This window comes from Myxine glutinosa, chromosome 11 (genome assembly GCF_964187855.1).
Source record: "Myxine glutinosa chromosome 11, kmMyxGlut1.1, whole genome shotgun sequence".
NCBI lineage: Eukaryota > Metazoa > Chordata > Myxini > Myxiniformes > Myxinidae > Myxine > Myxine glutinosa.
This window is the reverse complement of record NC_136271.1, coordinates 1,198,922-1,212,481: the sequence shown is the minus strand read 5'-3', so window position 1 is coordinate 1,212,481 and position 13,560 is coordinate 1,198,922. Positions and strand designations below refer to the sequence as shown.

At 47.3% G+C, this 13,560-nt stretch overlaps 1 protein-coding gene across 6 annotated transcripts in view; it reads right to left on the bottom strand.

The window, feature by feature from the left end:
• Positions 1 to 13,560, bottom strand: part of LOC137436347 (coiled-coil domain-containing protein 85C) — a 189,302-nt gene that overhangs the window by 37,028 nt on the left and 138,714 nt on the right. For 4 of the 6 annotated variants that reach the window (XM_068130042.2, XM_068130039.2, XM_068130040.2 and 1 more), the window contains exons 4-5: positions 3,928 to 4,047; positions 3,729 to 3,818 (exon numbers count right to left, since the gene is read on the bottom strand). The exons of 1 other annotated variant lie outside the window; for it this stretch is intronic. In XM_068130042.2, coding sequence (XP_067986143.2) covers positions 3,729 to 3,818; positions 3,928 to 4,047 — 210 coding nt within the window. Of the gene's footprint in view, positions 1 to 3,193; positions 3,279 to 3,728; positions 3,819 to 3,927; positions 4,048 to 13,560 lie in introns of those variants that run through there. One more of the 6 variants, XM_068130044.2, reaches the window with a different exon arrangement.

The following is a 13,560-nucleotide window of genomic DNA, read 5'->3' as shown; positions in this document are numbered from 1 at the left end:
CGGGAGACTCCCCCACAAGAGATGCGCTGGAGATGAGCAGATGAGTCCAAGCAGCTGAGATACGTGCCGCGCTGCAGGAAATACGGACCGAGGCAACGCAAGGAGCGCGTGACACAGCAGTGCGGAGAAAGGAACTTCGCCCGCGCAGTTTGGGACCGCGGGAGTTCGTTCGACCGCGGCTCGGCTTTTTGACGGCGGTGCCTTCCGGCCCGACCGTGCCCAGTCCCCGCTGAACCTTCCTTGCCTCTCCAAGCCATCCATCTCCAAGCCATTCATTCCTGCCTGCATTTCCCCGTGTAAGTGTGAATGTTCGTCTGTCTTTCACATTGTCCTGGGGTATTAATTAAGCTTGTATAGGTAAGCTAATGATTTCACTGTGTCTCCTGCTCCTTCCATTTCCCTGTATATAACCTTGACTGCTCTTTTTGCTTTGGCTTGTGTAAATAACTAATAAATCCTGTTATTCCTCCGTACTTCTTCTTCTTCTTCTTCACATTCGGTCGCTTTAGAGGTTTCCCAATTGGATGTACGCGGCGCGATTCGGCCAACGAATAAATCGGGTCTAGTCATTGGTAACCGGCTCACGGTGCAGTCCGTTTCGCTCGGCGCAACTAATCCATTAGGCTGCGACCGTGAGCGGGGGAGTATTTCCTCGCGTGTCGGGGAGCGCTGGTATTTTAATAGGTAATAGGACGGTTTAGGCCTAATACCCTACCCAGCGTCGACCGGCCGTGGCGTCATACCCCCAGGACCACGTCGGTCAGTCATATAAGCGAGGGGATTAATCCCCCCTTGGTAAGTGGGGAAGGCCGACGTTGGATTCTGTAACAATATATATATATATATATATAAATATAAATGAATGTATATATATATATATATATATATATATTATATATTATATATATATATATATATATATATATATATATATATATATATATATATATATATATATATATATATATATATATATATATATATATATGAATGTTGAAACTATCAAAAGCTTTTGTTGTAATCTATGCATACTGTGGATAACGTTGTTCTTCTTGTGTTGCAATTTTCGAGTATGGCCTCGTTTAGTAGGAGCTGGTCTATCGTTCCAGAGCATCCTCTTTTTCATCCCTTCTGTTCTGCATCTGGACTTCCCTCTTGTGTTAGTTGGGTCTCTTCAGACTTGGATGAGGAAGGTGTTACCTCCTGTGAGCCACTCATTCAAGGCCTCCTCCCCTTGGATAGGTTTGAAGATTGCTCGAGCGTAGTGATTGTGGAGAGCATCTAGTTGCTTTAACCAGAAGTTTGGAATTCCATCTGGGCCTGGGCCTTCAAAGTTTGTTTTTAATTTGGCATTTTTGCTCGTTAATTTTTGCTAGTTTGTTCAATTTACTGTAACATTAAAATTTTAATTTTTCCTTCATTAAATATCACTCGAGGCATTTTCTATAGACGTTTGTTTTTCTTCCAAGTTTTGGATCCAATCCACCTCTGTTGTGTTATTTTGGGTCCTTATAGATTCCTTTCCAGAAATTTTCAACTTTATCTTTCTCAGAGGGATTTGACATGTTTTGATTTGTTTCCCTCGTTTGCAGTTTCATCGTTTCGTTTTATTTTCAAACATGTGGTTCTGTTTTCTCCCTTTATTGACTTCTTCATAGTTTTAAAAAATCTTTCTTGCGATCATCACTGTTTTGAGTTTTCAGCAGCCATTACCTCGAGGTCCTTATTATTAACTTTGTATTTGTTTTTTATTTTTTGGATTCTCCTCATTGGCTTTGCGCTTCGATTTCCCCTTACAAATTGCTATATTTGTCCCGTTTCTTTTCTCAGTTGCTCCCTTTGTCCCTGTAGCCTCCGTTTCCATGGTGATACCTGGTCTCTATGTATGGGCTGATTTGCTCTTCTTGTGATGTTATTTTCTCTTGTATGAGCAGTGACGCTGCATAGCTCACGATGTTGAGTTCCTTTAATGGGGATGATTTTGGTACCAATCTCTCGAGCGCTTTTTTTCGTTCTCCCTGTGATGAAATGAAGGAGAAGATCCTCGTTGTAATTCCCTCTCTCGTGGTGAGCTTCCCTATTAGAGGGGCGGCTTTGGGAGTGAGGGATTACTGTGTTATTAAATATGACTGACCTTGAGTTGGTAAGTTGAATAATGTTGCTTATGGGCTTGCTTGTGATGTGCTCGGGGATTATGTTAGAGTACAAATTTATTGCTTATTCTTGTTATAGATGATGTGGAGATTGATTTCAATAAAGCTCTATACCTTGAGAGAGGTTGTGGGTTAAAATCCCACCACACTCCCAACCAGCATTTTTGTCCATCGGTTGTTTTCAATATTGTATAGTTGTGGTCTTTCCGTGAATGGTGTCAATCTCAACTCGACTATTTTGTTTGCCAGCTCTTCTTCCAGTCTTTGCTGGCCCTTATCATCCTCATCCTCCTCCTCCTCACCTTCACCTCTCTGTTCCCCTCCGTCCTTCTGCCAGTTATCATCTGCCATTCTCATTTTCATCCCCTCCAACTGTGTAGGTGTAGGCTTCTCGGGTATGCGGGTGTCTTCTGATACCTCAGGGAGATGGATGCCCCTGCCTTGCATAACCCCAGGTCACCTGTTGGCAAGGTGTAGTGCCTGTCAGCCCCCCTTACCAGGGTAACGGTCAGCAGCCATGCGGTTTAAATGGCAGATGGCTCTGCACATCTGGTGGATGAAAGTCCAGTCGACTCCAACAGCACGGGCAGAAGAGGGTGAATTCCCCAACGGCCAGCAGAGAGACGGAGGAGTGGCGACTCCCCCCAAGCCCCCACCCCACCTATACCACACACTTGCCCGTGTGTACCAACCATAGAAAGGCAATGCCATCATTGCCTGAGGAGAATCGACATCATCATGTGTAGGTGTTTTCACTTGGTCCATGACTGGAAGTCGGGTCTGTTCCTCCTCCCCATTATGGTTGTTCTGTGTCTCCTTCCCCTTGTCTCACCTCGCCATACCGCTGGCTTCCCAGTGACTCTGGCCGCTGGGTCCACGGTGACTCTGGCCGCTGGGTCCACAGTGACTCTGGCCGCTGGGTCCACAGTGACTCTGGCCGCTGGGTCCACAGTGACTCTGGCCGCTGGGTCCACAGTAACGTTCCGCAATCAAAACCCTTGCTTCGTCGCGCAGCTCCTCCCCATGCCATTGTGACCGCCTCTCCACCATCCCTCTCTCCATCCCCTGGAGAGCGCTCGGCTCCCATCCTCCTAATATCTTCTTCTGCTTGTCTTCTGGCCTTCACTGCATTTGGATGCACCGACAAAGCCATTCAGCAGCATACATAATGAGCACTCTTTTTGGCCAGAATGACATTTCAACATGGGCTTGGGATGTTCAGAAAACTAAAATAAGAATATTCTCAACATGACTTTAGCACATATCAGTGACGAACAATAAATGATTTGTTCATGTTATTTCAATGTTACAATTTCCATATTTTTTGCTATTTTATTCTGCTCAGAATAAATGCGTTAAAATAAAATTATGTTTTCACAAGTCGTGTAAACTCGCTGACAGATCAGGAACATTTCTCTTTCATTTCGATCATCTCTCTTAGTTTGCTCTTTCAATCATCAAGCCTTCTGCTTTTGGTAAAACAATGTCACCTGCCATTTAAAATTGCAAATAGCCTGGGTGGGGTAGTTCATTTTGTGGATCAAAAGTACAAATGTCATTATGTGAAGCCCGTACATTGCACATCTCACGGACGATGGCTTTTTCTTCCTGACTCATGGCTTGGTCGCACTCTGCCGTCTGTAGCTTCTCGTGCACCTGCAGCACCTGCGCTCAGTGGATAAAACCGCACATTGGATTGCTGTAGATGGCTGAGCACCAATTGACAACTCGCTCACCGCAATTGCATTCCTGAATGGGTTTTACCACTACGTACCGTCACTGCTTTCACCACAGCCTCTGGGAATTGTGTTGCGGAAGAGGGGTAAATTGAGCAACTCTCAAAGACGTCCGAAGAAATGTCACCATCATGAGAACTCGAAGAGTGGAGCGAGATCTGAGGAGAGGTGGATGATGGGATATCAACCACAAAATGCCATTTTACAAACCAAAATGCAGCATTTCAAATGGGAAAAAATAATATGAGGAAGGGGGCGGGGGGAGTGGAAGGGGGAGGGGAAGGGGAAAGATATACTGTGTGTGTGTGTGTGTGTATATATATATATATATATATATATATATATATATATATATATATATAGAGAGAGAGAGAGAGAGAGAGAGAGAGAGAGACACACACAGGGTGGGCCAAAAGTCACTGAAGGTTTTCCATTTTATTCTATAACTTTTTTTTTTTAATTAATTTTTTTTTTGCAGATAAAGAAGACCAGGGAGATACATTATGAAGAAATTTACCAATGGCCAGCACATGAAAATTGTTGAATTTTATTACTCCAGTGGGAAATCAATTATTCAAACAAAGAAAATTTCGCAATCATTTTAATGTTCGAGAACAACCATCAGAAAACACGATTCAGAACTCGATTGCTCGTTTTGAGTCAAAGCGATCTCTTCATGACTTAGCCCGCAGTGGAAGACCAAAAACAAATCGTACTTCAGAAAACATTGACCGTGTTCGGGAGAGTGTTAACAAAAACCCAGAAACATCAACTCGTAAACGTGAAACTCAGCTCGGAATGACAAGATCATCATTGCGAAGGATAATAATGAAGAAAGATTTGTTGCTGTTTCCTTACAAGATTCAAATGGTGCACGAAATGTCATCTCAAGATCCAGCAAATCAACTCACATTTGCAACCAAATTACAGCGACTCATAAGGGACGATCCTGATTTTTCCAAGGAAACTGCAGCGATTGATCAAAGAATTTTGTCCTCTGTAATAGATCACGTTTTTGGAAAGAGCAAGACTTTGCGAAGAAGCTAATGCGGGCCATTTGCAGGACATTATTTTTCACAATGAATCTAAAAAAAACAAATTCCATGAATTAAACTACCATTTGCAATTTATTTCATTTTTTTTTATTTAAAAATAAAAACGTTATAAAAAAAGAAAACCTTCAGTGACTTTTGGCCCACCCTGTGTACCTTTTTTTGTGGGAAGAGGGCTTTGACAGGCCTCTCTGTTTTGGAGAGGGAGAGGGAGGGGGCGGAAGAGAGGGAGGAAAAAAAATACCAGTGCGAAGAGCGTTTTAACCACAGTGTTTCCCAGGTAAAAAAGGAATTGTAATACCCTCTGCCACCATCACCAGGTGGCGCTACACAGTTTACATGGAGAATTTACACCCCTCCCCTGGCCCCCACACCCCCGCATGAGTTCACGGCCACATAGCCTATGTTATCCCCCAGACAAAGTTGTATTTGTATTTGTACCCCGAGTAAAGTATAAAAGCGTTTATAGCTGGAGTACCCGGCGTTGCTCAAGTGAAAAAGAAACATTAACATATTTGAAATGAGGGCAAATATCATGGAAAAGCAATTACATCCAAATCAGAACCCATCACAAATATCAAATCATCATTTTACCTTCAGACATCTTCATGACCTCAGTGTATTATTGCTGAGTCTTGGGAATAAGTTGGGATATCCAACATTTGCAGTTTTCCCATTTGAGGCTAGGATGATGAGGTTCTTTGGATTTCCAATTTTTACATTCTCTGTGTGATAAATACTGCACTGGTCTTTTTACATTCTCCGTGTGGTAAACACTGTACTGGTGTTTTACATTCTGCTTGTGGTAAATACTGCACTGGTCTTTTTACATTTCCGTGTGGTAAATAATGTAGTGGTAATGTACTGGTGTTTCTACATTATGTGTGGTAAATACTGTACTGGTGTTTTTACATTCTCCATGTGGTAAATACTGCACTGGTGTTTCTACATTCTCCGTGTGGTAAACACTGTACTGGTGTTTTACATTCTGCTTGTGGTAAGTACTGCACCGGTGTCACCTTAGAAGTGGAATTAAATGCTTTTCATTGAATATATGCAGGTGAATGTGCCGTTGATCATGTTTCTGAGTTAAGTTTGATGACGTTCTGGAAGAAGAAGACTTACCACCAACTTTGACCGCTTCCGGAATTGTCCGATTGAATCTGAATTGTTTGATTATTTGTGTTCAAATGTCTGGTAATTTATGTCTGGAGTATTTATTTATGTGTATGTGTACTTGTATTAACTGTCATCAATCCCTGGTGTTGGGCTAGCGGCTAGGGTGCCAGCTTAGGATCCTAGGATCCTGGGTTCGAATCCCGGTCGATTGCTGAATTAATGCCAGGGGGGTTGACTCAGCCTGTCATCCTTCCGAGGTCGGCTAATTGAGTACCAGTTCACTGGTAATTTCCTGCTTGTCGTAGAAGGCGACAAAAAGGGTTGGCGGCAGGAAGGGCATCCGGCCGTAAAACATTGCTTCAAAAAGGGGACCAAAAAACAACAACAACCACGGTCCCCAAAAAAGGCCAACCCCTGCTTTGCGGGGAAAAATGACCTCTAAAGGTGTTTTTTTTTTTTTAAATCAAATAGGTTTAGGCAATATAGAGCGATTATTTTTTAATCCCCTCCACCCCCCAATTTTTTTTTTTTTTAATGTTTAAATTTTTTTTTTTTTTTTTTTGTCTAAAACACCCATTGACAAACCCCTGAAAGTTTTACGAAGATCCATTCAGCCATCTCTGAGAAAAATGGTGACATACAGCTCTTATAGTATATACGAGTGTATATACATATGTATACTAGCAAGGTAACAGGGTAAGCAGGGTAACAATGAGTCGCTTCCTGACGGGAATGTGATGTACCGTTACATTTGTGGGGGGTAGGCAATGATTACCTTTGCCCAGGTAGAATTCTATAGGTAGTGTGCTCCAACTGTCGTGAAGAAGAAGAAACCCCATGTATCATAAGTAGGAAATTCGTTTCGACCGGATGTCGTGTAAGCTTGTATCTTCGTCCCCAGGAGAGGGGTGGGTTTATTAATTAGCTAGGGATTAATGGTAAATCCCCTGTATGTAATGGCCTCTGTTATTTTTCCTCCATTTCTTATGACAATGCAGCACACACACAAAGCCAGGAAATAGCGCATTTAACGACACTAAATAAAAGCTAACTGGAAACAGGACTCTGAGCACCAACGATGACACCACTGATGGGTGGTCACAAGAGCAGGCAGGTCCGGGAGGCCACGCCTCCCGCCATGAATCACTGAGGAGAGCAGCGATTGGTTAGGATTGCCGAGCAATGAAGAGAGGGACTGGCTGATAGGAGCAGGCACGGGCAGCATTGGATGACGTCAGAGCCTCGACTACAAAGGAGTTGGAGGGCCGACAATTTTTCACTCTGTTTCGGGATTTCACAACGAACGGTCGAAGTTCATGAGCTCTTGGTTCTCTCTCTGCTTCGGGATTTCGTAACGAACGGATGAACATGTTCTCTCTTGGCTTTCTCTGTGCTTTGGGATCTGGAGGTGAATAGTCGCCGATAAGCTCTCTTGGCTGTGGGGTTTGGTGGTGAACGGTCGTGCTCCGACATTTTCGACCCTCTTGCATTGTAACATTGGTGCCGTGCAGTCACAGTTCATAGGGCTCTTGCGCTGAGAGACGTGCGTGCTGGTGAGGTGGACGACGAGGACGAGCACGGCAGAGTGAACGAGGGCGCGCTGAAGCCTACTTCCCGCCAGGGCCTGTGCCGCGCCCGGATTGCGTGCTCGAGGCCTGGACGATTCCCGAAGGGGTTTAGGAGACGCTCAGAGCTAAGTGCCTAGTTGAGAAACACACACACATTTCTTTTCACCAGTTATTTTTCCCCTTTGTGTGTATACGATTCTGTGTGGGGACTGTAGTGAAAATGTATCAAAGTTGAACCCGGGTGTGATGCTCACTTGAACCACTGAGGGGCGTCTATAAGACCTCGGACGTCCGCGACACTGAGCCACTCCTGTGACATTATACTTTGACATGTAGTCTTGAATGGTACGTACCCGCTCATATTCTAGGCTTGCTTGCATTGACTAATATTGTCGATCCTTCCTATATGATGACATGATCCTTATATATATTGCATGATTGTATTCTACAGGATGATGCCAAAGATCTGATTGTTATTAAACCTACCTATGAGACAAAGTTGTGGACTTGGTTAATTTTCACAACACTTAATAACAATCAGATCTACGGAAATGGCGGGACACAAGATGATCCATGTACCGACGTTCAGCGCCGACCCACAAGCAGTGGACTCGGGCTCGGAGCTAACTCACTGGCTCAAATCACTGGAGAACCAGTTCAAAGCACAGGATACCGTTCCCACTGCTGAAACGAAACTGGACGTGCTGCAGACTAAAGTGGCCCATCACGTCTACAGGAGCATCGAACAATGTGCGACGTACGATGCCGCTGTGGCAGAGCTAAAACGAATTTACATTAAGAAACGGAGTGTGGTGTACTCCAGGCATCTGCTCGCAACGCGGAGTCAACAGCCCACTGAGACGGTAGATCACTTCGCCCAGGAACTGCGACGTCTACTTGCGGACAGTGCTCAAGAGGTACGCACTCACGAGCAAGTCCAGGATGATCTTGTCCGAGATGCTTTTGTCTCTGGGATCGGCTCTTCTACTCTCAGGCTAAGACGTTTAGAGACAGCTGACCTGACGTTTACGGAGGCTCTACGGCTGGCACACGTATACACTGAGGCCCGGGAGCAATCTAATGCCTATGACCACACACGGGTCATTGCGGGGACTTCTCAACTCGCGCGACCGGAGAGAGCTACCGCCGTGGACCCGGGAGCGGACACGACCACGCTAGCGGAACCCCTGGCCGCTCCCGAGGAGGACCCGGATCCTGGCTTGGCGGCTGCTGCGGCGGCTAGGCCAAAGCCTGTACGGAACGCTATGTGTTACTTCTGTGGGAATCGGCAACATCCCAGGTCAGCGTGTCCGGCTCGGGAAGCGCTTTGCCATTTGTGTTCGACGAAAGGACATTTTGCAAAAGTCTGCCGAAAGACTGCGCGGGGCTCGCGAACTCGCGCAACCTTGAATGGGCTTATCGCCGAGCCAACGGACCGAGCACGGAGCGGGGCGCCTCACCCGGCTTTGATGAGCGGCGCTCCTCCTCGTGGGCCCTTGGCTGCACGCTCGACCTTGGTGAAATACATCCGGCCGCCTAAACAAGTGGCGCTAACACGACCGAACGCGGAGCGACCGTCGTTGACTGGAATCCGAACGTCTCGTGATGGCTTTGAAACTATGCGCGTGACACGAGCGCCATCCGACGGCAGTTCGTGCGAACTACAAGCTCTTGTTTCAGCACGTGAAACTACAGTTGGCTGTGACCCTTCTCGCGTAACACGAGCGCCCTCTGAAGGCTGCTCATACGAATTACAAGCTCCTGCTCCGGCACGGCAAACTATACGTTTGACACGAGTGCCCTCCGGAGGCTGCTCGAACGACCGGAAAACTGCAGCCGGCGTGGGATCTACACGCGAGGCGCGATCATCTCGCTCGGATGGCACAATACCTGCCGGATCTTCCGGCCTTGCTCAGGCCATTATTCCACTCATGATCGAAGGCGTTTTTGCACGGGCTTTAATCGATACGGGGTCTACGGATAGTTTTATTGATCTTTGACTGGTGCAAAGAAATGGGTGGCCGGTTCTAGGGACAACATGACGGATCTTTATGGCATCCCAAGGGCTTAGGCTCAGCACAAAAGGAGAATGTCGATTGAAGCTTGTGATAAAGGGACGCATGTTTCCAGATGTACATCTCATGGTCTTACCTGCTTTATGTGCTGACATTATGTTAGGACACGATTTTCTTAAGCGACATGGACGTTTGGAAATGGAGTTCGGTGGGACTGACACGCTCGCTGTGTGTGCACTCGCAAGAATGGGAATTGAGCCCCTTTCGCTGTTCCCCAACCTGACCACTGACTGCACTCCCGTAGCGGGGAAATCACGGTGCTACTCGCGAGCAGACGCGCAATTCATTGCGGAAGAAACGGCCCAGCTCTTAAAGGAAGGTATCATAGAACCCAGCAGGTCGCCGTGGCGGGCCCAGGTCTTAGTGGTGCGAAGTGAAGCGCATCGCAGACGCATGGTAATCGACTATTCACAGACGATTAATCGCTTTACACAGCTGGATGCCTACCCCCTACCGGGGATGGACGCACTGGTTCGACAGGTGGCCCAGTACTCAGTCTACAGCACTCTCGATCTGCGTAGTGCGTATCATCAGATCCCCATTCGCTGGGCCGATCGCATCTATACCACCTTTGAATCGGGTCAAAGGTTATACCAGTTCACCCGACTACCTTTTGGGGTGACGAACGGGGTCGCCTGTTTTCAGAGGGCTATGGACGACCTCGTTGCTAAGGAGAACTTGACAGATGTCTTTGTATATGTGGACAACCTTACGGTTTGTGGGCATGACCAGGGGCATCATGATGCTAATCTGAAGCGCTTCCTCGAGGTCGCGCAGAGGTATCGCCTAACCATGAATGAGGCTAAGTGTCGTTACTCCCTAGGCACGATAGATCTTCTGGGGTACACCGTGACCCACGGCTCTGTCGCTCCAGATAAGGAGCGACTGCGGCCTTTGCTCGATATGGCTCCGCCCTGCGATCGGGCTTCGCTGAAGCGTGCTCGCGGGCTGTTCGCCCATTATTCTAAGTGGGTGCAGAATTTCTCCGGAAGCTCCGCCCCCCTCGTGGCCTGCGACACGTTCCCCATGAGCCCAGCCGCCTTGGCTGCCTTTAGGGGCCTTAAGTCCGACATCGCTGGCGCCGCTGTGGCGACGATCGACGAGAGTGAATCTTTCGTCTTAGAAAGTGATGCCTCGGATCATCCGATAGCGGCGACACTCTCCCAGGGGGGGGGGGGGCGCCCTGTGGCTTTCTTTTCGCGGACTCTCACCTCTGCTGAGCGGAGGCATTCGTCTGTCGAAAAGGAAGCATACGCGATCGTCGAGTCGATTCGGCGATGGCGACCGTACTTGCTCGGGCGATGCTTCCAAATCATCACGGACCAACAAAGCGTGGCGTTCATGTACGACACCTTGCATGCTCAACGCATTAAGAATGAGAAAATCACTCGCTGGCGTATTGAACTCGCCGACATCTGCTACACCTTCAAATATCGCCCGGGGAAGGATAACCTAGTCGCCGAAGCTTTATCGAGGCCGGCGACGTGCGCGGGTATCATAACTTTGGAGGGTCTGCGCGCTTTGCATGACTCTATGTGTCATCCTGGGGTGACTCGTTTCGCTCATCTTGTGCGTAGTGGTAATCTGCCGTACTCGATTGGGGACATCCGCTGACTCTGCCGTGACTGCGTTGTATGTGCGGAACTCAAACCGAGTTTTTACAACCCTCCCATGGGGACGCTGGTTAGGGCTACTAGACCGTGGGAGAGATTGACAATGGATTTCAAGGGACCGCTGCCGGAGTCGAGTAACTCTCGTTATCTGCTCACTATCGTTGATGAGTACTCGCGATTCCCTTTTGCTTATGACGGCTGCCACAGTCGTACGGTGCCTGCAGGATTTGTTTTCTATGTTTGGGTATCCGGCCTACGTGCATACCGATCGGGGTGCAGTGTTCCTGTCCCAGGAAGTGAGGAGTTTCTTGCTCCAAAATAATGTCGCTTCGAGTTACACCACTCCGTACAGACCCCAGGCGAACGGGCAGATCGAACGCTTCAATGGGATTATATGGAGGGCCGTCATGCTAAGCCTCAGGACCCTCGGCCGGGGCCTAGATAAATGGGCTTGGTCGCTGCCTGCGGCGCTGAACTCGATCAGGGCTCTATTATGTACGGCCACCAACCAGACCCCTCACAAAAGACTGTTCCACCATCCTAGAAGCTCGGGTAGTATCCGATCTTTACCCAGTTGGCTCGCTGAGCCAAGGCCGGCCTATCTCAAACGTGCAGTTCGCACAAGCAAGTACGATCCCTTAGTGGATAAGGTGCAGGTACTACAGGCTAATCCCGAGCATGCTCGTGTGATGACGGCAGATGAACGCGAGTCCACCATCTCCGGACGCCATCTCGCCCCTTGTGGGGTCACCGACCCTTATAGGGATATCGACGAACCAATCTATGAGTCTATGGACTCTCCCGAAGCTTCCTCTATGGAACATCTGCCGTCCCTCCCTTCGTCAAATACACCCCTGCCTGAAGGCTCTGAGGTGCCCCCTCCGACACCTGCCTCCAGCGGCTACTCCGATGCAGGGGACTCCGGACTAGGGGATGTCGTACCCGGTAGTTTCCGGACCCGCGCTGGCAGGGTAATTCGCCACCCTGACCGCTACGGATGGACCGACTGACATGGAATGACATCCCCAAACAATTAATGCTGACGCACGCTTGAGTCCTGCCTAGCGGCAGTGTAGTTCTAACGGCGGGGAGAATGTAGTGAAAATGTATCAAAGTTGAACCCGGGTGTGATTCTCACTTGAACCACTGAGGGGCTCCGCCCCCCGAGAAGCAGGGGCGTCTATAAGACCTCGGACGTCCGCGACGCTGAGCCACTCCTGTGACATTATACTATGACATGTAGTCTTGAATGGTACATACCCGCTCATATTCTAGGCTTGCTTGCATTGACTAATATTGTCGATCCTTCCTATATGATGCCATGATCCTGATATATATTGCATGATTGTATTCTACAGGATGATGCCAAAGATCTGATTGTTATTAAACCTACCTATGGGACAAAGTTGTGGACTTGGTTAATTTTCACAACAGGGACGTCCCATTTAGGAATCTTATTTTGCCATGTGTTAATTTGTTCGCTGGTATTTCTTCAATAAAGCCAGTATTTTTGTACATTTTAAATCCGTGTCGGTTGAATTGATCTTCGCAGGTGCGAAGACGTCTGGTGGAAGCCGCCCAGGTACGTTCGTCATTCTCCTTTCCCTCACGTGTAAAGAACACCGTCATTTTTGACTGAACGCCTTGGAGTTAAAGCTCGAGTGGTCATCCGTCACCCATGGGGTCTTAATCCCGGCGGTGAACACGACAGTACGCAATCTGGATCCATCATCGAGAGGGAATTTTAAAAGCAGATCGCAGGTACATTGGACTTGCAGTGGCGTATAGAGGAAAAATGACGCTCGGGGCGAGATGTCAAATTGCCGCCCCTCATAACTTCCGATAAGTCTTTGAATGGTGTGTGTGTGTGTGTCCGTGTGTGTGTCCGTGTCTGTGTCTGCAGTGTCCGTGTGCAATCACGGCCTGTCAGGGCTTTAACCTTTTTACCATTTGAGTTTTGTCATCAAATTTTCACCAAAGCTTTATTATGAGAATATGGAGAATAGAAGGCAAAATAGTAATTTTGTCAAAAGGTCAAAGGTCAGCGTCACATAAAATCATCAATTTTCATGCAATTGACCTGAAATTTTAAGAATTTGCATATTGGGTCAATTAATGTGTTCACCAATCAAAAGCGAGAAGCAGATTGTTTTTTTTAGATCTGAAGCTCAAAGGTCAAGGCTGCATAAAATCATCAATTTGCATTTTGTATTTTTTTTTTACTGTTTTCGTTATTTTGGGCAT